The sequence below is a fragment of the Antechinus flavipes genome, chromosome 3 (assembly GCF_016432865.1).
Source record: "Antechinus flavipes isolate AdamAnt ecotype Samford, QLD, Australia chromosome 3, AdamAnt_v2, whole genome shotgun sequence".
NCBI classification, from domain to species: Eukaryota; Metazoa; Chordata; class Mammalia; order Dasyuromorphia; family Dasyuridae; genus Antechinus; species Antechinus flavipes.
In genome coordinates this window covers 292,089,370-292,112,139 of record NC_067400.1, presented here as the reverse complement: position 1 = coordinate 292,112,139, position 22,770 = coordinate 292,089,370, and the positions used below count along the sequence as shown (strand labels likewise).

The 22,770-nt window shown below is 34.5% G+C and overlaps 1 protein-coding gene across 1 annotated transcript in view; it reads right to left on the bottom strand.

Moving 5' to 3' along the window:
• Window positions 1-18,279, bottom strand: part of ZPLD1 (zona pellucida like domain containing 1) — a 71,955-nt gene extending 53,676 nt beyond the window's left edge. The window contains exon 1 of the mRNA XM_051991196.1: window positions 18,174-18,279. Coding sequence (XP_051847156.1) covers window positions 18,174-18,279 — 106 coding nt within the window. The remainder of the gene's footprint in view (window positions 1-18,173) is intronic.
• Between the last annotated feature and the right edge of the window lie 4,491 nt (window positions 18,280-22,770).

Sequence of the window (22,770 nt, the reverse complement as noted above, 5' to 3'; positions counted from 1 at the left end):
CCCCATCGGGTCACCTCTACCTTTCAACAAAATGAAAGCTACTTAAGGGTGGAGACTATTTAAAAATTATCTTTGGATATTCAGCAACCGGTAAAATGCTTTGTGCATAATAAGTATTTAATAAATATTTGCTTATTCAAGAAATGAATATCATTATTTTAATGATATCATTCTTTACTCTCATAGTAACTAATAATTGTTATCAGGCAAAAATATTTCTAAAGCATCCACTGAGTGCAATGCACACTAGATAGCATGAGGATCTATATACATAGGAAACTCTTGTTCTGAGAAAGCTTAACATTTATATAAGATAATGGGGAAACATTTAAATATGTAAGTATATATTTATACATACATATATATGTATATTTATGTACATTATGCATGTATATGTGAAAAACACATGAAAATCATAGCCAGGTACATTTAGAAAAAGCAAAGTCAGGACAAATTTCCAGACTTAGCAAGAAAGGGAGTAGCATTGTATGTTGCAAAGCACCAACAGCATAATAGTCTAAAGAAAGACTGCAGTAACATCATTCTGATGTTATCTAACCACTTGAAAGCTCAAAGCACAGCTGCCATGGCCACTGTCACAACCCATCTTCAGGAATGGGGTTAATCTTGACCTTAATTTCACACACTATAGCTGCTAAGGTTCAACTTAGAATCTCTGCCACCAAGCAGTTTAATGCAGACTATGGAGCTATATTGAAGTCCGTGACATAGTAACATTCAATTTTCTCCAATGAAATTTTCTCTGCCATAATGAGTTTTAAAGATTTTTAGTAAAGCTATTAACCCTGAATAAAGAATTGGGCCCAAATGTTTGCAGCTAAGGGGGAAGGGAAATCACAGTCAGCCTGTCAATAAGTATCTATTAAGCACCTACTATGTGCCAGGAATTATGCCAAATAAAGAGATGCAAAGAAACACAAAAGACAGTACCTGATCTCTACAAGCGCACAGTCTAATGGAGGAGACAACATGAAAACAATTAAGTTCAAGCTAGATGTTTAAAATAAATTGGAGATCATCAATAGAGGGAAGATACTAACAACAAGGAAGATCATTAAAGATTTCTTATAGAAGACTGGATTTAAGGTGGAACTTGAAGAAATGAAAATAAGGAAGGAAAGCATTCCAAGCATGGGAAACAGCCAGTAAAAATGTCCAATGTTGGAATTTCCTTTTTTTTTTTTTTTTTGGTTGCTTAAAAGTTTTTATTTGAAGATCAAAGCATAGAATTTAAATTTTGGATAAATATATACTTTGTCAAGCAATGTTTATTTGAAATATATTAGCTCTAAAAATTTTTTTTCTGAGCCTCTAATTTCTTTTCACTTGTGTTTTCAAATATAGGGTTGGCATCTGCTTTTAGCTTTTCTTTTCTTTTTTTTTTTTTTTATTATAACTTTTTATTGACAGAGCCCATGCCTGGGCTGTTTACAACATAATCCCTTGCACTCACTTCTGTTCCGACTTTTCCCCTCCCTCCCTTCACCCCCTCCCCCAGATGGCACAGTATATCCTAGATACAATATATGTGTGCAGAACTCAACAGTTCTCTCGTTGCACAGGAAGAATTGGATTCAGAAGGTATAAATAACCCGGGAAGAAAAACAAAAATGAAAGCAGTTTATATTCATCTCCCAGTGTTCTTTCTTTGGGTGTAGCTGCTTCTGCCCATCTTTGATCAATTGAAACTGAATTAGCTCTCTTTATCGAAGAGAACCACTTCTATCAGAATACATCCTCAAACAGTATCGTTGTGGAGGTATATAATGATCTCCTGGTTCTGCTCATTTCACTTAGCATCAGTTCATGTAAGTCTCACCAAGCCTCTCTGTATTCATCCTGTTGGTCATTTCTTACAGAACAATAATATTCCATAACATTCATATACCACAATTTACCCAGCCATTCTCCAATTGATGGGCATCCACTCAGTTTCCAGCTTCTAGCCACTACAAACAGGGCTGCCACAAACATTTTGGCACATGCAGGTCCCTTTCCCTTCTTTAGTATCTCTTTGGGATATAAGCCCAGTAGAAACACTGCTGGATCAAAGGGTATGCACAGTTTGATAACATTTTGAGCATAGTTCCAAATTGCTCTCCAGAATGGCTGGATTCGTTCACAATTCCACCAACAATGTATCAGTGTCCCAGTTTTCCCACATCCCCTCCAACATTCCACATTATCTCTCCCTGTCATTCTAGCCAGTCTGACAGGTGTGTAGTGGTATCTCAGAGTTGTCTTAATTTGCATTTCTCTGATTGATAATGACTTGGAGCATCTTTTCATATGGCTAGAAATAGTTTCAATTTCTTTATCTGTGAATTGTCTTTCATATCCTTGAGGAGGCGGAGTCAAGATGGCAGAGAAGGCACACGCAACTTTCTAAGCTCCTCTCATTCCTCTCACAACCAACTATAAAATACAAAAATAAGGAATGTCTTTTTAGAGGAACAGAAAGGAGATCCATATCACTGGATGGCAGAAAAGTGGGGAAGAAGAAAAAGAAGCAGGAAGTAGGGAAGGTATAAGAAGACTGAGAACATAGGAGGGAGCCAAGAGGGAAGAGCTTTGAATGCCAAACAGAAAATTTTATATTCAGTCCTAGATAAATATAACATCTAAAATTTGTATAAAAAAGGAATGGATAGTGAGCTGATGGACTCAGAATTGGTAGGAGGGAGATTTGGTCATTTCTACTCTTTGGGAAGTGGAGATGGTTTGGAATGGGGAAGAGACTTGAGTCAACAAGCAGGTTATTACAATAGTACAACTATGAGGTGCATTGTACTAGGGTGGAAACAAAGTCAGGGGAGATGAGAGAACACATTGCAGATAACAATTACAAATGTTGTCAAGAGATTAACTACTGGGAGGATGATTGAGAAAGGGAGTTTATTTGGCATTGAATTCTTTAAAATGGGAAAAAAGTAGGGAAAAATATAAAAGTAAGAATGGCAAGCATGAATCATGATAGGAAAGAGAAAAGAAGAAGCAAGTTTTCCATGAAAATATGCTTTATAAAGTCACTATAACCTTCAAAAGTAAATAGGATAAATTAGGGTTTATTTAGAGGTTACATGGCAAATTGGAAGGAGACTTGAATTTAAGCTCTGGGTTTGACATTTATTAGCTGGTGACCATGGACAAGTCAGTTTCCCCATTTGAAAAGTTGGTGATAATGATATATGTAGTGCCTTGATCTCTCAGAATTCTGAAGGAAAAAACCTTGTTAAAAACATACAACTAGGCAAGAAATAGAAGTCCTGAAAATCAAAAGAAAGAGTTAATAAAATTAAAAGTTAAAGAATTGAACTAACAAATGAAAAACAAGGGCTTTAAAAAAAACAGTAAAGTAGATAAGCCATTGGCTAATTTCATTTTAAAAAAGAAAGACACCAAATTATCAGTATCAAAACTTTTGAATGAATCTAGAATTTTTTTTTAAAATAAAGCTTTTTATCTTTCAAAACATATGCACGGACAATTCTTCAACATTACCCCTGGCAAAACCCTATGTTCCAATTCCCCCCCCCCCCCCGTTCCTCCGCACCCTCCCCTGGATGGCAAGTAGTCCAATATATGTTAAATATGGTAGAAATATACGTTAAATCCAATATATATATGCATATTTATACAATTATCGTGCTGCACAAGAGAAAAAAAATGAAACAAAATAAAATGCAAGCAAACAACAACAAGAAAAACAAATACTATGTTGTGAACCACACTCAATTCCCACAGTTCTCTTTCTGGGTGTAAATGGCTCTCTTCATCACTGAATAATTGAAACTGGTTTGAATCATCTCATTGCTGAAGAGAGCCATGCCCATCAGAATTGATCATTGTATAATCTTGTTGCCATGTAAAATGATCTCTTGGTGCTGCTCATTTCACTTATCATCAGTTTATGTAAGTCTCTCTAGGTGTCTCTGAAATCATCTTGCTGGTCATTTCTTATAAAACAAAAATATTTCGTAAGATTCATATACCATAATTTATTTAGCCATTCTCCAAATGATGGGCATCCACTCAGTCTCCAGTTTCTTGCCACTACGAAAAGAGCACATTTTTGTACATGTGGGTCCTTTTCCCATTTTTATGATCTCTTTTGGATACAGGTCCAGTAGAGACATTGCAGGATCAAAAGATATGTACAGTTTGATAACTTTTTGAGCATAGTTCCAAATTACTTTCCAGAATGATTGGATCTGTTTACAATTCCACCAACAATGTATTAGTATCCCACTTTTCCCACATCCCCTCCAACATTCATCATTATCTTTTCCTGTCATTTTAGCCAATCTGACAGGTGTGTAGTGCTATCTCAGAGTTGTCTTAATTTGCATTTCTCTGATCAATAGTGATTTGGAGCACCTTTTCATATGACTAGAAATAGTTTCAATTTCTTCATCTGAAAATTGTCTGTTCATATCCTTTGACCATTTATCAATTGCAGAAAGGCTTGAAATTTTGTAAATTTGAGTCAATTCTCTCTATATTTTGAAAATGAGGCCTTTATCAGAATCTTTGAATGTGAACATGTTGTCTCAATTTATTGCTTCCCTTCTAATCTTGTCTGCATTAGATGAATCTAGAATTAATAAAAGGAAATGAAAACAATTATTAGGAGCTATTTTGACCAACTATATGTTAACAAAATTGACAATCTAAGTAGAGTGGATGAATACTTCCAAAAATATAAATAATCCAGGGTAATAGGACAGGAAATTGAATACTTAAGTAGCCCCATCTTAGAAAAACTTTTAAAAAGCCATAAATTTGCTACCTATTAAAAAATTCCCAGGGCTAGATCCATTCACAAGTGAATTCAGCCAAAGATTTAAATGTCAACTAATTCTAATACTACATAAACTATTTGGATAAATAAGCGAAGAAGGAGTACTACAAATTTTTTTAAGTCAAAAATAATCTAGCCAACTGGGTCAGTCAAAATGGAGAAAGAAAACTGTAGACCAATAAGATCTCACACTATGACCATATAGGATTTACCCAGGAATGCAGTACTATAGTGTTCAATATTAGGAAAACTATAAGCATAATTAGCTATATTGATAACAAATATAATAAAAATCAAATAATTAACCCAATAGATGCAGAAAAGACCTTTAACATAATACAATACCCATTCCTATTAAAAACACCAGAGAACATAAGAATGGATGGAACTTTTCTTATAACGATAAATAGAATCTATCTAAAACCAAGAGCAATCATTATCTGTAATGGAAACAAGCTAGAAACCTTCCCAGTAAGATCACAGATGAAACAAGAATGTCCAGTATCACTATTGTTATTGAATAGTGTACTAGAAATGCTAGTTACAATAAATAAGACAAGAAAAAGAAATTGAAGGAACAAAAATAAGCAAAGAAGAAACAAAACCATCACTTTCTGCAGGAGATATGATGGTTTACCTAGATAATCCAAGAGAATCAATTGAAAAACAAATAAAAAGAAATTAGCAATTTAAACAAAATTATAGGATGTCAAATAAACCCATATCATTAGCATTTCTATTACCTCCCCGAAAAAAGCCAAAAAAAAAAAAAAAAAAGAAAGAAAGAAAAAGGTAAAAAGAAAAATTCTATTTAAAATAGCTACAGACAATATAAAATATTTGGGATTCTACTTTCCAAGGCACATGTAAGAACTATATGGACACAATTATAAAGATGCATCTAAATAATTGAAATATTAATTGCACATGGATAGATTGGATGAAAATGACAACACTATCTAAATTAATTTATTCAGTTCCATATTAATCAAATTATCACAGTATTTCTTAAAAGCTAAAAAAAAAATCATAATAATTCATCTGGGAAAACATAAGGTCAAGAAGTTGGGAATCAACTTCTGGGAATGGAGCCAAGATAGCAGAATGAATCTAGGAAGCTGCTGAAACTCTCCCAGTTTTCCTCGAAAGCCATATGAGAGACCAAGCCTCTGAACAGAGTCCAATGGAATGAAACCACTCTCCAGCTCAAGATAGACTAAAAAAAACTTCAAGAAAGGTCAGTCTTACTGGAGTAAAAGGAGTGCTCAGTGCAGCTCAGACAGAGTCTGGCAAAGCCAGTGAGAGGGTCTTAAACATAGCAGATAAGCAGCTGAGACCCCAGGTCCTGGCTCAGCAGAGGACAGACCAAAGGGGCAGCAAATAGTACCAACTCAGAAGGCAAATTGTAGGAAACCAGGCTGTTTTTTGGAAAGAGCAAGTAAAGCTATCACTGACTAGGAGCAAACTGCCAAACCCAAGGGGCCCCTGTGCTCAAAACCAAGGCTCAGAGTTGCAGGGAAGTTGCTCACTTCCAGAACAGAAGATGACCATAAAAGTTAAAAAAAAAAAAAAAAAGGCAGGGGGGGGGGGGGGGGGGGGGGGGAGGGAGACTTACAAAAAGAAAAAGAAAGAAAATAAGAAAAAAAAAAAAAACAGAAAAGAATCTTGGCCATAAAAAGCTACTGTGGTGACAAGGAAGATCAAAATACCAACTCAGATGAGGACATAATGTCTACAGAGAAAATCTCAAAGAACAATATGAATTGGTCTCAAGGCCAAAGAGGCTTCTTAGAAGTGTTCATAAAAGACTCTAAGAGGTAGCTAGGTGACACAGTGGATAGAGCACCAGCCCTGAATTCAGAAGTACCTGAATTCAAATCTGACCTCAGATATAACACTTTTGTGTTGACGCTGTGTGATCCCTGGGCAAGTCATTTAGTCCCAACTGCCTTAGAAAAAAATAAATAAATAAAAATAAAAAAATAAACAACTTTAAAAGGCAAACAAGAAAAATAGAAGAAAAAAATGAGAAAAGAAATGAGAAATGCAAAAGAGAGTCAACAGCTTGGAAAAGGAAGGCAATTCCTTAAAATTGGCCAAATGTTTAAAAAAAAATCCATTGAAGAAAAGAACACCTTGAAAAGTAGAATTAATGAAAAGTAGAATTAATCAAATGGGAAAAGAAAGAGAAAAGCTAACTGGAGAAAATCACATTAAAAACTAGAATGGGGCAAATGGAATCTAATGAATATATGAGACATCAAGAATGAGTCAAACTAATAAGAATGAAAAAATAGAAGAAAATGTAAAATATCTCATTGAAAAACAGTTGATCTGGAAAATGGATACAGGAGAGAGAATTTTAAAATTATTGGTCTACCTGAAGACTATGACAAAAAAAAAAAAAAAAAAAAAAAAAGAGCCTGGATACCATTCTTCAAGAGCTCACCGGGGAAAACTGCCCTGATATGCTATAAACAGAGAGGGAAAGAATTATGGAAAGAATCCATCAATCATCTCCAGAAAGAGATTCCACAATTAAACCCCAAGAAACATTGCTACAAAATTCCAGTACTACAATGTAAAGAGGAAAAAATACTGCAAGCTGAATTCAAGTATCAAGAAGCAACAATTAGGATTACCCAGGATCTGGCAGCATCTATAATAAAGAATCAGAGGGTCTGGAATACCATAGTCTGTCTGGAAGGCAAAAGACCTGGGATTACAACAAAGAATTAACTGTCCAGCAAGACTGAACATCATCTTTCAGGGGAGGAGATGGATTTCAATAAAGTAAGAGACTTTTAATCATTTCTATTGAAAAAATCAGAACTGAACAGAAAATTTGATCATCAAACACAGGACTCAAGAGAAACATAGGTAAATGGGATATATATATATATAAAATTGAAAGAATATCAAGGGAATCAAGGAGTAAAAGGAAAAGAAAGGGGACCTCACAATAATCTGTAATCATCAAGAACAATTTGGTATGGGATAAGAAATTGGAAGTTGATAAAAGGAATAAATTGGATACACAAAATATACAAGCAAATGGCCATATGTAGTATTAATAAATCCAAAGATTTCAGCTATTAGGGTGAGAACTCACTATTTAATAAAACCTATAGAAATAATTGGAAAGTTGTCTGGAAGAAATTGAGATACAGACCAACATCTCATACTTATCTTATACCAAGATAAGCTCAAAATGGGTATATGACTTATGTGCTAGTCTTTTTTTTTCCTTTTCTTTCTTCTTCTTCTTCTTCTTCTTTTTTTTTTCTTTTTTTTTTTTTTGGCTAGGGCAATTGGGGTTAAGTGACTTGCCCAGAGTCACACAGCTAGGAAGTGTTAAGTGTCTGAGACCAGATTTGAACTCAGGTACTCCTGACATCAGGGCGGGTAATGCCATCTAGCTGCCCCTAAAAAGGGTATATGACTTAGAAATAAAAAGTAGTATCATAAGAAAATTAGGGGAACAGAAAAGAAATTATTTGTCAGATCAAAAGATAAGAGAATTCATGATAAAAAAAAAATAAAGTTTCACAAGAGGTAAAATGGATAATTTTGAAAATTTTGACTTGATATATAAAATTTAAAAGTTTTTGTACAAACAAAAACCAATAGAGTTCCAATTAGAAGAAAAGTGGTAAACTGGGAAAAAAATATTTGTAGCAAATTTCTTTAACATAAGTCACATTTCTCAAACACAAAGAGAATGGGGCCAAATTTACAAGAATGAAAACATTTCTCAACTGATAAATGGTAGCAGTTTTAAAATGAAGAAATAAAAGTTATCAATATTCATATAAAAATATAATAAATTGTTATGAGCCAGAACTCTGTACTTGAAACAAGGATTCTTACAAAGTGTTAAGTCAGCGGAATTGATAATACAATGGTTATCTAGTTTAGCATGGTGATTAATAGTTCTTTAGTTCAGTATAATTTATTTAATCTTACAACAAATAATAGTTCCCTAGTGATATAATGATTGGTTTATACTCAGTATACTGTAAATGATCTAATTATAATAGAGCATATAAACTGGGACAAACTCAGCCAGGGTGAGATTCAGAGACAGATTCACTCCATCTCACACCATGGTGGTGACTGGCCTCCTGCATTTCTCTACTAAGACCAAGGCCTGTCTGAAGGCCACAAGGAAGCTAGCTGGGCCCCAGGCAAGGAAACTAGATTGTGAAGGAGATAATAAAGTATTTGAACTTTAACACTTGGCTATTCTTGTGGTGATTAATCCATTGAAACAAAGACCTCCAGAAAACCAACCAGAACATTACAATAAATCATGAACAATTAAAGAAACATACATTCTACTTTATACTCAGGAGATTGGCTAAAATAACAAAAAAGAAAAATTACAAATATTAGAAGCAATGTGGGAAAATAGGTGCAATAATGACTAATGCACTGTCTGTTGGAGCTGTGAACTAACTCAAACATTCTGGAAAACAATTTGGAACTATGTCCAAAAGCTATAAAACTGTGCATAACTTTTGACCCAGCACTACTATTATTAGATCTATACCCCCAAAAAGGCCAAAGAAAAAGGAATAAAAGCTTATAAATTCAAAAAATATTTATAGCATTATTTGTGGTAGCAAAGAATTGGAAACTGGGGCAGTTAGGTGGCACAGTGAGCACAGCCCTGAACTCAGGAGGACCTGAATTCACATCTAGTCTCAGACACTTAACACTTCCTAGCTGTGTGATTCTGGGCAAGTCACTTAACCCCAATTGCCTCAATGGAAAAAAAAAGAATTGGAAACTGAAGGAATGGACTTTGATTAAAGAATAGCTGAACAAATTATGATATATAAATGTGATGGAACATTATCATGCTGCAAGTGATTGTGAAAGAGATGATTTCAGAAAACATAGGAAGACCTGTATAACTGAAACAATGTGAAGTGAGCAGAACTGCAACAATGCACACCATAACAGCAGTTATAGAATCAGTTTCAAAAGAGTTAGTAATTCTGATCAATACAATGACCTATCACCATTCCAAAGGATTCACTATGAAACATACTATTCACCTCCATATTGAGAACTGATTAAAACATATTTTTCCTTCTTTTATCTTTTCTTTTTTTAAGACAGAAATTTGTTTTGTGTGAGTAAACATACTAATAATAAATTTTGTTGGTTTTGCCTTCTAATTGAGTGGTGGAAGGGGTGGAGGGAAAGAGAGAATTTGGAACTGAACAAATTTTTTTTAAAACTCTGTGCCAAGAAAGTTGTCTTCAGAGACAAGAACTGAATCCAAATCTTCCTAACTCAAGATTAGCCTTCTATCCACTACACCTTATCTTTTTTTTTTTTTCCTTTCTGTCTTTTATAATCACAAGAAGTCTTTTTAAAATTCTAGGGTAGCATATTTCTATCACTGAGCATCAAAGGAAACAAATTACTTAAGTACACTTTTAAGAAAATTATAATTACAAATTACAAAATTTGGCAAAGGCAGGAGGAGGAAGATAAGGAAAAGAAAAGGAAAAGCAGTAGAAGAGTAATGAATTCCTAAAGCAAATCTAACTCCACATATCCTTTTGGAATCCCAAGTCATTATTCCTGTTAGCATGGATACTCAAGGGTTAACTGTCTTATTTAGTTCAGGTGAGCAAAATGGAATCTATTTGATTTGAAAATGAATTAGACCGTGGTAGTTCACTTGATCCAAAAATAAATGCCATGGAAATTAAAGGAAATAGTTCTAATGTCATAAAACAGAACAGGTCACTGATAGGGCAAAATGATTACTATCATCATTATTAATATTACTTTGCATTTAGATAGCCCCTTTCCTCTGAAAAATTCATTTTTGTTCCATGCCATTTCTTATGGGTCTCTTTAGCTCTTGGAATTGCTGGTTTATTTAGTCCTCATATAGAAGCAATGTGCAGAATTAGAAGGGGAGTAATCAACTAACTTTTAAACTTAACTTAAGCTTTATTTCTTCAAGTATCATGTAGAAATAGATTATTATCCTTTAAAATAATAACAATCTTTTAAAGTTATTTTGTGATTTCGTACCAACATAGATTTTAAAGCCAGAGAGACAACTTTTCACGTATTGAACTTAATATTTATAGAGAATAACAGGAAAAAAAAAAGAAAGAAAATAATACTGGGCAAATAATATATTATTGGATATATATATAAGATATTGGCAAATGTAATTACTTGTTCAAAAAGCCCTTTACCTAACACTGTGGTGAAATTGGTAAGTATAATGCAAACATAGAAATAACAGCAAAATAAATGTTATCTTATCATAAAATTCATGAATCCACAAAAAGACTACAGCAGCCTGTGCCTTGTACCCCTTTCTCCCCCACCATAGCTGCCCTTGGGATAAGTTAGCAATCCAATATAAATTCTGTATTTGGTGTCTGCTTGCTTCTGTCAGATATGCTATTACTCTGAGATGTATGGGTCAGTCTTCTCAATGCTGGCAATCAGAATGGACTACAAGTTATAGAGAGTATAACAAGCAATAGAATAATAATAAGAACTTACATTTATATAATACTTTAAAGTTTACCTGGTACTTTTCTCACAAAAATCATGATTTTTTTTTTTAAGCTACCAAGTAAGAGTTAGAAAGATGTAAATTCAAATCCCATTTCAGATAATTTGTAACTATGTGATCCCGGGCAATTCACTTAACCTCTCTCTCTCTCTCTTGTTTCTTTAACTAAAATACATACATTGAACTCCATGCTATCAAAGGTCCTTTCTAGTTCTAAATCTATGATACTGTAATCCAAATCTGTGAGGTAATTTTTTAAAATTTTAGAATCATAATATCAAAGAATTTTAGACCTAAAAGGAATTTTAGAGGTCTAAGGTTATATACTCAAATGTTATCTAGCATCAGACCTGCCGCATAATTTTACTTCTTCACATCTCTTAAGTCTTGAGAGGTCAGTAATCAAAAAGATCTACAGTGGTACATTTAAGTATTCTATCAGTAGGCAGTAAAATTTTGATTGAGAAACTCTCATCTCCCCAGAGATCATAAAAAAGGGACAAGGATCCCCATGTGCAAAATTGTTTGTAGCAGTCATTTTTGTAGGGCAAGAAACTGAGAGAATCCCCAGAAATTGGGGAGTGGCTGGATGAATTGTAATATATTAATATAATGGAATATTATTCTATATCTATAAGAAATGATCAGCAGGATGATTTCAGAAAGACCTGGAGAGACTTACAAGCACAGCAACAAGGTTATGTGACGGTCAACTGTGATGCATTTGGCCTTTTTCAACGATGAGGTGATTCAGGCCTATTCCAATAAATTTGTGATGGAGAAGCCACCTGCATCCAGAAAGGGGACTATGTGGACTGAATGTGGAATACAACAGAGTATTTTCACTTTTGTTGTTGTTGTTTGCTTGCTTGTTTTTTCTCTCCTTTTTTTTTTCTTTTTTTGATTTGATTTTTCTTGTGCAGCATGATAAATGTGAAAAATTATATATAGTTAGCCCTTAGTGGATTGCTTGCTGCCTAGGGGTGTGGGGAGGTGGGAAGGGAGGGAGAAAAGTGTGGGGCACAGGGTTTTGCAAGGGTGAATGTTGAGGGCTGTCTTTGCATGTGTTTTGAAAAATAGAAAGCTATTATAAAAAAATAAAATTTTGCATCAATAAAAAATAAGCTTTAAAAAAAAGAGAAAGAGAGAAACTCTCACCTCATTCAAACTCCTCACTTCACAGATGAGATAGCGTAAGTTAAAAGACCTGTCCAGACATTTAATGATAACATCAAGGCTAGATTCAGGTCTCCAGACTCCTGGTCCAGTATTTTTTTTTTCCACTAAATTAGTCTTTACAAATTGATGAAAGACATAGATTAAAGCTTCCACATGACTTGGAAATAACTAATAGTATTAGAGTCTACATCTTTAAATTATAAGAAAATGGAGGAATTATTCATTAATGAAGGTTCAGCCCAAAACAAATTATCTCCTACTTGGAGGATTATATGAAGACCCTACTCCTGATATGATTTCTCCCTCTTCTACACTAGTAGCCATTAACTATCATCCTGAGTCACTGACATGATTTGCTTGAAATCATACAACTAGTAAGGAAACAGAACTAAATTTTCAACACAGTTCTATTCCAAATTTAAAGGACTTTCTTCTTATCTCACACTGCCTTACTGTGTCCTTCACTGAGTACTTTAATTGGGAATGGGGGGGAACATCTACAGAAAATTCGGGAAGACAGTGAAGATCTTGGTGGGATCACAAATCCTTTGATGATTGATATACCATGCCTGTGTGTGGAATTGTGTGGACATTCTTATCGAAATATAGCCTTAAACTATACCTTAATTGTGACTTGAGACTTTAAAATGGAGCTATAGCTAAAAAAAGATGCAGGTGTTTGTTCCCTGCTATCTATCTCTTAGCTAGCATTTAAGTACTTCTTTTAAAGGTGAGGATAGCTTTGAATTCTCTTATCTGAGGATATCTGCTTGTATTGCAATTCTCTAAGGAAACTTAAATTGAGTTTATTATTATCAAATTGTATTTTTTTGTGTGTTTTGGGGATAGAAAAGGTGAAGTTAAGGGGGCTTCTATTTAATCTGGTATTTTACAGTTTGTGTTTTGCACCCCTTTTTACTGACAAACACCTTGTCAGATGGGAAATATCCTTTCTCTTGAGATTGTAATAAACCCCTTTTTGCTTTTTTTTTTTTTTTTTTACTCTGAGAGTCTGATTGTTTTTGCGGTTGATACTGTCCCACACAGTTTGGGAGCTTGTTCCAGGATGTTTCCTGTTGTGAGGGGTCTCTCCTGTACCAAAACCTTGGGTAGGCATCCTCTGGAGAGTTCTCCAGTAGTCCTTGGGATTTGGCTCAAGAATTTAATTGTCAAAACATTTTTAGCAGATTCTGGGGTATTTGAGACTAAGTTTTAAATTGCTTGGCATTATCAGCTAAGCTGAGTTAGTCGATTGTATTTTTAAGTAAGCCCATTTTACATGAATAAAAGTCTTCTGAAGGCCAGAATTTAAGGCTTGTAAGAAAAAAAAAAACTGCAGAAGAAAAAAAAATTGCCCTCTCTGGGATTTTCCAAGCTTCTCAGATTTGTGGAATCTATCTTGGCTAAGGTGGTGTCCCTGGAAGGCCAGAATTCTTCTGAGGTTTGTGATACCTCAACATCTTTGACATAGGCCCCCATCCCACCCTGGAATTTCTGGCATGGGGGGTGGGCTAGTCACTGGGCCACAGACCTGTAGCCAGACACCTGGGTCCAAATTTCTCCAACCCTCTTCCCTCAGAGTCCTAAAGTCCTCCAATTTCTTAAAATCTTGTGGACAGATTTGAAAAGGCAGTTTTATGTCACCTTAAATTTGGGGGCTGTGTGTGTTTAAATTCAAATTCTGATTCTAAAATTGTATGAGATAATTATTATTAACTAGTGCATACTAAAATTGTGAACTTGTTTATTCTGGTATAAGATTTTAGAAATATGTGTATATTGATATTGAAGCATTGTTACTAGAAATTTAAATCTGTATTTGATTTAAGTAAAAAAATTTGGTTCTTTGGTAACTAACTTAAAGAGGTCACATGTTTATATTTCCTAATTAGATGAAATATATTTAAGCTATTATATTGCTTGCTAAATTATATATTGGGCAATTTGTACAATTGTATAAGCTGTCAGCCCAACTGGATATGTGATATACATTTTGTGAAATTTAGTCCAAAGCTATTTAGAATGTTGATCTTAAGGTTTGTTCTTGCTTTCTCCCTTTAACAAAGAAGTAAAAGCAAGAAAATTTGGCATCTAGGAATATGTGTAATTGCAGAACAAATTGTATCTGAAGGGTGTGTGATATGTGTAGAGATAGGAAGGTATTGAGGAGGTATCCCTTTGGAGGAAGGGAAACTGGTTCCAGAATATTTAGGTTAGGTTTTGGTGAAATGACACCAGTGGGAAGACTGAGATGAGGGAAATGGGTGGAAGCTTTCTCCTGGGCTCTGCTACTTTAAGAATGGTTAATGGAATAAATATTTGCCACTAGAACTTCTCAGAGTCAGAACATCCCCTATGTGACATATAGGATTATCAACCTTTGAAATGCTTTATGGAATGCCTTACCCAGGATGGGAAGGAGAGGTCCCATCTTTTCTAATAAAGGATAAGTTTTTTAGGAATTATATACTGGCCATGTCCTCATCTCTTTATAGCCTCTAGGAAGCAAGGATTACTGACCCAGACAATACCTTTGTAGTTTGCAGTTCCAGGAATTCTGGAAGAAGCAAAGTGGACCTCACCAGGCATTTCAGATGAATTAGACTGCAGTCTAAAGCCTGAGAAAACCAAACTTAAAGGACCTGTGAAGGAACCTCAAAAATGAACAGTTAAGGATAATTTGTAATCTCTAAATCTTTGCAATTAGGAATGTTTTGGTGGGAAGTAGAAATGTTTGCGCCTAGAAGAATTTTAACAATATTGCTGTTATACTAGTTATTTATATGTTATAGGGACTTTTCCATTGGAGGAAATTAAATTAACATTTTTTAGGATGAAGAAATTATTTTTAATTCTGCTAGAGTTCTTTAATGTGAAATTAGGACAGTATATTCCATATTCTATGTGAGTTTTAATTGGTTGTATTGAGTCATTTTGAAACTGCTCCCATTGTATAGGGAGATTCTAAAAACAGTGGTCTATGTCTTTGTCCCTTTGAACATGGTTAATAATATATATAGATTGGTTATTGAACATCTTAAAGTAAAATGATTTGTGTAATGTTAAATTTAAAGCCCATCTACTTAGATATGAAGATAAGCTATGAATTTTCTAGAATAAAAAACTTATTTAGGATATGTGATCCTTGAGATTTAAATTCACCTGAAGCTTTGATTAATGAGACTTGTTACTTAAGATAAAATCTCTTGGGACTTTAACTGATATTATTTGGAGTTTTGAATTCAGATATGATTGTCTGATGGATCATCAAGCCAGTAATTCACATCTGAAAGGAATATGCCACAAGTTATTTAAAGGAATATGATCCTGAATTGTTATAGTTGGAGGTTAGCATCTGGGCAAGAGTTGGAAGGACAACCTTGGCCTCTGTTTAAGGTATGATCCTTCTGACTCAGTTTCCTACGGATGTTCCTTTGAATAAGAACCCACCTAATTATTCCTGAGTGGCTGTAAGGTAGAATTGTTACTAAATAATTGGTTGTCAACTGTAAAACAGAGCTAAGGATGTTCTATCCTCTCATGTACATGCTTTCAGACTGAGATCTGAAGGACCAGTTTTTTATTGTAATTATGACCCTGCTTTTTTTTTTTCTTATATAGCAAGTTCCTATAATCAGAGGAAGTGAACAGTAGAAGTCATGAATACTACTCAAGTATGTAAGTTCTTGCAGTTTTCAAGCTGAAAATATGAATTCATTATATCCTAAATAAGTAAACAAATGAATATTTGGCCTAGTCATCTATCTGTTGCTTGATGCATATAGATGCATATGTTTCTTTTAGCATTTCTGTTGTTGTTGATAGATTGCTTTATTTATGAAAGATTACCTACTCTAATTACCAGGGACACAAATAGATGGCCCCACATGGGAGTTGGGGGTATAGAACCCCAGTCTGTATGCTGAATAGGCTCATTAGATTCCAGACCCTGGTTGAAATAATTACTAACTAAACGACAAAGGCACTGGATTTGTTTTAGATTTGAGAAAGCATATAGTTAGCAAGGAAAGGGCTTTTATAAGTTCCTTGGTAAAACTCACAATTTCCTAGTAGAAAGGGAGCACCCAATGAGATTGGGGTGTCCTTAGCTGGCAGGCTAAATCCTGAAAGGGATCTAGCACTTTGAAAAAGTTAGTTAGCTGTAAGGAGTAGAGTCAGAAAACATAGTGCAGTTAAGAGAGATAGTATGTGGTATGGAGGAAGGAAAAAGATACCACAAGGCAGAATGCTGTGTTGGGCTGACCCAGAGGAGAGTGGTGGCCATGGGATGGCCCAGAACTAGGTTTTATAGGGAAAGTTTGGCCTCAGGGACATGACTGGGATTTCCACAAAAGAAAGAGTGAGCAACCTGGACAGGGAAGTCCAGTTAGACAAGGATGGACTCTGGTAAAGAAAAAATACAAACTAGGTCCAGAGAGATTGGAGACTGAGAACAAGATGGTTAAGGAAATGTATCAAGAATGGTGTGAGAAGTCTTTAAAGGTTAATCAATAAAAGAGGAGGGATTGGTTGGAATTAAATGAGTGAAGATACTCTCATGGGAATATAGCCTTAAACTACAATTTAATTGTGACTTGAGACTATGATAACAAATAGAGCTATAGCTTAAAAAGTTATAGGTGTTTGTTCCCCTCCTGTATTCTACCACCTCTTAAATAACATTTAAATACTTCCTTTAAAGGTGATGATGGCTTTGAATTCTCTTATCTAAGGATGTCTGCTTGTATTGCAGTTCTCTAGGGAAATTTAGATTAAGAGTATATTATTATTGGTTTGTATTCTTTTGTTTCTGGGACAGATTTCCAGAGTTAAAGGATAAGCCTGGACTCCCCCAAACAATGGGAGAAAAAAATCAAGATGGGGGTGGCTTCTGTTCTATTTAATTTGGTGTTTTGCAGTTTATGCTTTATACTCCTTTTTACTGATAAACCCTTTGTCAGATGGGAGATGCCCTTTCTCTTGAGACTGTAATAAACTGCTTTTTGCCTTTTCTTACCCTAAGAGACTCTGATCGCTTTTGTGGTTGATACTGTTCCACACACCTGCAAACACATTTGCTTAAAAATCATATTCCTGCAAATATTCTGATAAATAACTTTCTTGAAATTCCTTCTGAAGCTGGATAAACGTAATCTAATGCTTACCAATTTCATTTCTTCCATACTGGAAGCTGCCACTGTCTTCCCAGCATGATTTTTAAATATATTTATTAATATGAAATAGCACTAGGGAAAATCGAAATTAACCCATTAGAATAAAAAGCATTAATTAAGCAAATGTTTGAATGAAATTAACATCTTCCAATTTTGCCAGCCAGTGACTAATATTTTTTTAAAATCTGAAAGCAGTTATTATGATAATCTTAACAGTGATGAACACTTTGTATGTTAATGTGGATGCAAATTATAATGGAGAAGACATTTCTTTTGTCACTTACCATTTGTTAATATCTACTTAATGCAAGGGCCTATCCTCTCTATAGCATTCCATATATATATATCTGAGTATTTAACTATGCAAACTTCATCAGAATTTTCAAATAAGATTATTATTGGATTTTTTAAAGGTGTAAGGAAAAGAGTTCATACTTACCAGGAAATCTGCTGTGGAGATTAGCATCACAGTTGTAGCTATTGAACTGTGCAGTCCCAGGAAGCACCTTAATTGTTAGCAGGAATAGTAACCATGCTCGTTCCATTGCAAAGCCTAGAAAAAGCATCCATTTATTAGAACATGCCCATTATAATTCATCTAGCTGGTATCCAAACAATTGAGTTCCATTAAAGTCAGTCCCAAACATGGTCTCCTAAGACATACTTCTATCATCAAAACTAAGTAGAAGGTTAAGTCATTATCTGGATAATAATAATAATAAAAAATTTGGCCTGACCTACTCAAATGATAACCTTAATCTTTGGTTTTACTTTTCCAGGCATTATGCAGTTGTTGTTTGCCTTTTGTTCTGCAAGACAACCATGATCTCAGGAAGGTGATGCTGTGACATGCAAATGAATTGGACTCAAGTAAGGGAGGGCTATGCAAAGTCACCAACTTCACTTTCTCAGTCAGAGACCTTAATGTCGACATGAATATAGATATAAATATCTGATATAGATCTGGACAAATGGAGATGGACCTGGATAGTGGGAAACCTTGGCCTTTTTAAGCTAAGGTCTTTTTAACTTTTTAACTTAACACCCAATCAGTGACTAAGACTGGGTAAGAAATGAGGCAGAGCATAGCCTCTTTTACTTAGTCCTAAAAAGAAAAATCAATATGGGAGGGAACGACCTTTAGGGTTTCTGGCCAAAACAGAAGCAATTGTTATTTACTCTTAAACAATCCCAATCCTGGGGCCCAAACAATGATCAAGAAGAATTTGGACTGGGATCTATTGTTGGCTAATCAATAAGAGACAAAGTAATTTGAGTAGTCCTCTAAAAAGAAGTCTAATCCATAAATCTCAAGCCACCTGGCAAGGTTTCAGTGATCAGAATTTACATTCCTTTTGGGCAGAGCACTCACAGGTAAAGGTAGGATACCTTATGTGGACAGAGAGAAGGGAAAGCAAAAGAAGGGAGGGAGGGAGGGGAAAAGAGAAGAGAAGGAGAAGGAGAAGGAGAAGGAGAAGGAGAAGGAGAAGGAGAAGAAGGAGAAGGAGAAGGAGAAGGAGAAGGAGAAGGAGAAGGAGAAGGAGAAGGAGAAGGAGAAGGAGAAGGAGAAGAAAGCAGAGCATGGGGATGGGAGAGAAAGTTTGAGAATGAATGTGTGAGTGTGAATGTGAGTGTTATGTTGCCCAGATGGCCAGTTCCAGTTTGGTCACCGATGGAGCAGCTCCTATTCTTACTCACAGAGGTTGTTTTTTCTCCTTTGTTCTTGAAGAGGACCTTGACTTCAGAGAGGTGATGCCATAACATACAAGTAAATTAGATTTAAGATATTATGCAGAAAACACAAAGAAGAAATCACAGGCCAACTTAATGATGAAAAGAAGATACATCATTTTTGCTATCAACATGATAGTAAGAAATGTAATTAGCTAGAAATTTAGAGCAACATAGATTACCAGAACACCTAACTATTTAAATCTTTACCTCAGATTTATAATTTATCTATGAATCAAATCACAAAGATACTTAAACACATGCAATTCTTTTAATTGTGGAAAGGTTTTAGCTCTATCATTGTCTAACAAATAATGGAAATAGGAAATTTTTCTTAATAGAGATTTTTTAGATGATTAAAATTTCTAGTCCCATATCAAATTCCATTGTTTCATTATTATTTTTCAATGAATCATATCAGGGGAGAGGGAAGGTAGGGAGAAGGGAAAGGTGGTTGAGAATGAGACAAAGGCCAGAAAATAGTATGTGAAAAACCATTCTTCTTTCTCTACCATCTGTTCCATGATGGATTAAAAGAACTAAGATAATTTTAGGGACAATAAAGGCTGAAAGGTAAATAATTTGCAATTAAAACAAAATTTAAGCATATCTGTGTTGTAGATTGAACAAATAAACTAATTACAGAAGCAACTTAATCTTTTAGCACCATTGTGACAGTAGCTATTGCTAACATTTTTTCATAGCTTTTAATATATTATTATTCCTGACTACTAATGAAAACCCTTTTAATGCAGTTTCTGAAAGTTCTTCTTTTACTCTTTGAGAATAGATTATGCATTGAGAAAATGATAGTTCATAGTACTTACCTCTAAATATTTTCTATTCCAAATGAAACTCCATCAGCTGCCTTTGCACAGGTGGTTCCTTACGTCAGTCAGCAAATAAACATTTATTAAGCACTTACTATGTACCAGGCACTGTGCTAAGCATCAGGGATACAAAGAATGATAAAAGACAGTGCTTTCTGTGGAGAAACTCATAATCAATGCAGGAGGACAATATGCAAAAAAACGATGTACAAACAAACTAACTACAGGATAAAGTGGAAATAATCAACAGAGGGAAGGTACTAGAATTTAAAAGGATCAGGAAAGATCTCTGTTAGATGGTAGAATTTTAGCTGAAACTTGAAGCCAGGAGGCAGAAATGAATTATGGGTAAGGAGTTATAGGCATTGGGATAACTAGTAAAAATATCAGGAGTCAAGAGATGGAGAGTCTTGTGTGAGAAACAACCAGGAGATCAGTGTCACTGGATCAAATAATATGTGGAGGAGAACAAGGGGAAAGACTGAAAAAGAGGGAGTCAATTATGAAGGACTTTAAATTCCAAACAGAGGATTTTATATTTGACCCTAGTATGATAGGTAGCTACCAAAGTTTATTGAATGAGCAAGGGAAGTAATAGTGTCATATATAAGTTTAGAAAAATCACTTTGGAGACCAAGTAGAAATAGATTGGAATGAGACCTGTGGCAGGCAGACTCACCAATAGGTTCTTGCAAAAGCAATAATCAACTCACTCAAGATATTGGCAATGTCAGAGTAGAGAAGAGATCTGAGGGTGAATTTGAACTTGGGTCTTTTTGACTTTAAGCCCAGTGCTCTTTTCTCTGGACCAGCTGACTGCTCAGTTTATATTACTTTACACATGTAAGTTTTTTTCTTATTTATTTATATATTATATCTTCATATTGTAATGTAAGCTCCCTGAGGGATAGAGTTTTTCATTTTTGTCTTTGCATTTTCAGGGTCTTGTCTATAGTTGGTACTTAATTCTTTATTGAACTACATTGAAATTATATCTATTCTGACTATATGCTTACCCAGCAAAGTAGAAATTGTAAACAGTTCTACCAGGTAATCGAGTCTTCAAATAATTTTATTTTGTTTTGTTTTGTTTTATTTTTCAGCTTGAATTATTGCCAAGAAAGCTATTCTGAAAAGGACTTATGTCTTTAGTTGACCAATCAAGTATTTAGCACTAGGAAGGAAATAAAAATTGTATTTGAATCAACACTACAGAATACAGAGCTTATGGAAGGAGAGTCACTTTAGAGAGGATGTGGGAAAAGAGAATATGAGTTTATTTTCAAAAATAGATGAAAAAGAATGTTAATTCAACCACTGGTTCCTTCCAAAGCTTCTATAAACTTCCCTCCAGTAATTGGGTCAGTAATTATATATCAATTTATCTGTGTTCCATTAAGCACCAAAATGCCCCTCACATTGGTCTTCATTCATGGAGATGTCCTGGTCAACACCTCAAATCTCAAACAGGATTCAGGGTCATTTAACTACTTCTGTGAGTATTAAATAGAACCAGAAAAATCCCAGAGAACTCTTCCCTAATCTACTATAACTTCCAGAGACCTTTAATATAAGCACTGGTCCCAGAAAGTGGAGGAGCTCTGGAAAGACAGCATAGATCTGGATATTAACACAGGTCAAGCCTTCCCTTGTCCACAGAACTCTTCCAACAGAAGTTATATTTAATTCTAAGAAATTATGCACCCGAGTGGAAGGTATTTTTTCCACATCAATTTTATCTAATAAAGTTTTGCTATCCCAAGCATATAAAGGATTAATGCAAATATATAAAGCCTAGAAGTATTACCTAATGGATAAATTACCAAAGGATCTAAACAAAAGAATTGTATACTATTAAAACTATATGAAAGTTTGGTCCAGTCAAGAAAAAGGCAAGTAAAAATAAGTTTGAAGATTGATACCAGACCCAGCAAATTGGCAAAGATAAACAAAAATGGGAATAGTCATTGTTGGAAAGGCTGTAGGAAGACAATCACTCTAAGACATTAAGAATAGAGCTGTAAATTGCACTAACAATCTTAGAAAGCAATTTGGACTAAGCTAAGAAAATAGATAAAATATACATATTCTCAGGCACAAATCTTTCTGCTTGAGATATACCTTAAGGAAGTCAAAAACAGAAAGGTATCATATACACTTCAGTATTTATAGCAGTATTTTTTTGTTGTAGCAAAGAACTAAAAAGAAAATAGGTGTGCATGTGTAATAAAATATTACTGCAAAATTAAAAATGATGCAGATGAAGAGCTCTGAGAAGTTTGGGAAGATATAATGAACTGACAGAGAATGAGCTAAGCCAAGCAAAAAATAATAGTAATAATCATAGTGACTAATTACATGAATGAAAATAGAAAAAACAAAACCCTCCAAATTTAGTAGACAATCAAAATGACCAAGCTTGTCCTTCAAAAGGAGACATGAAAATCAATGTGACTTGCTCACTTACTCTCACTA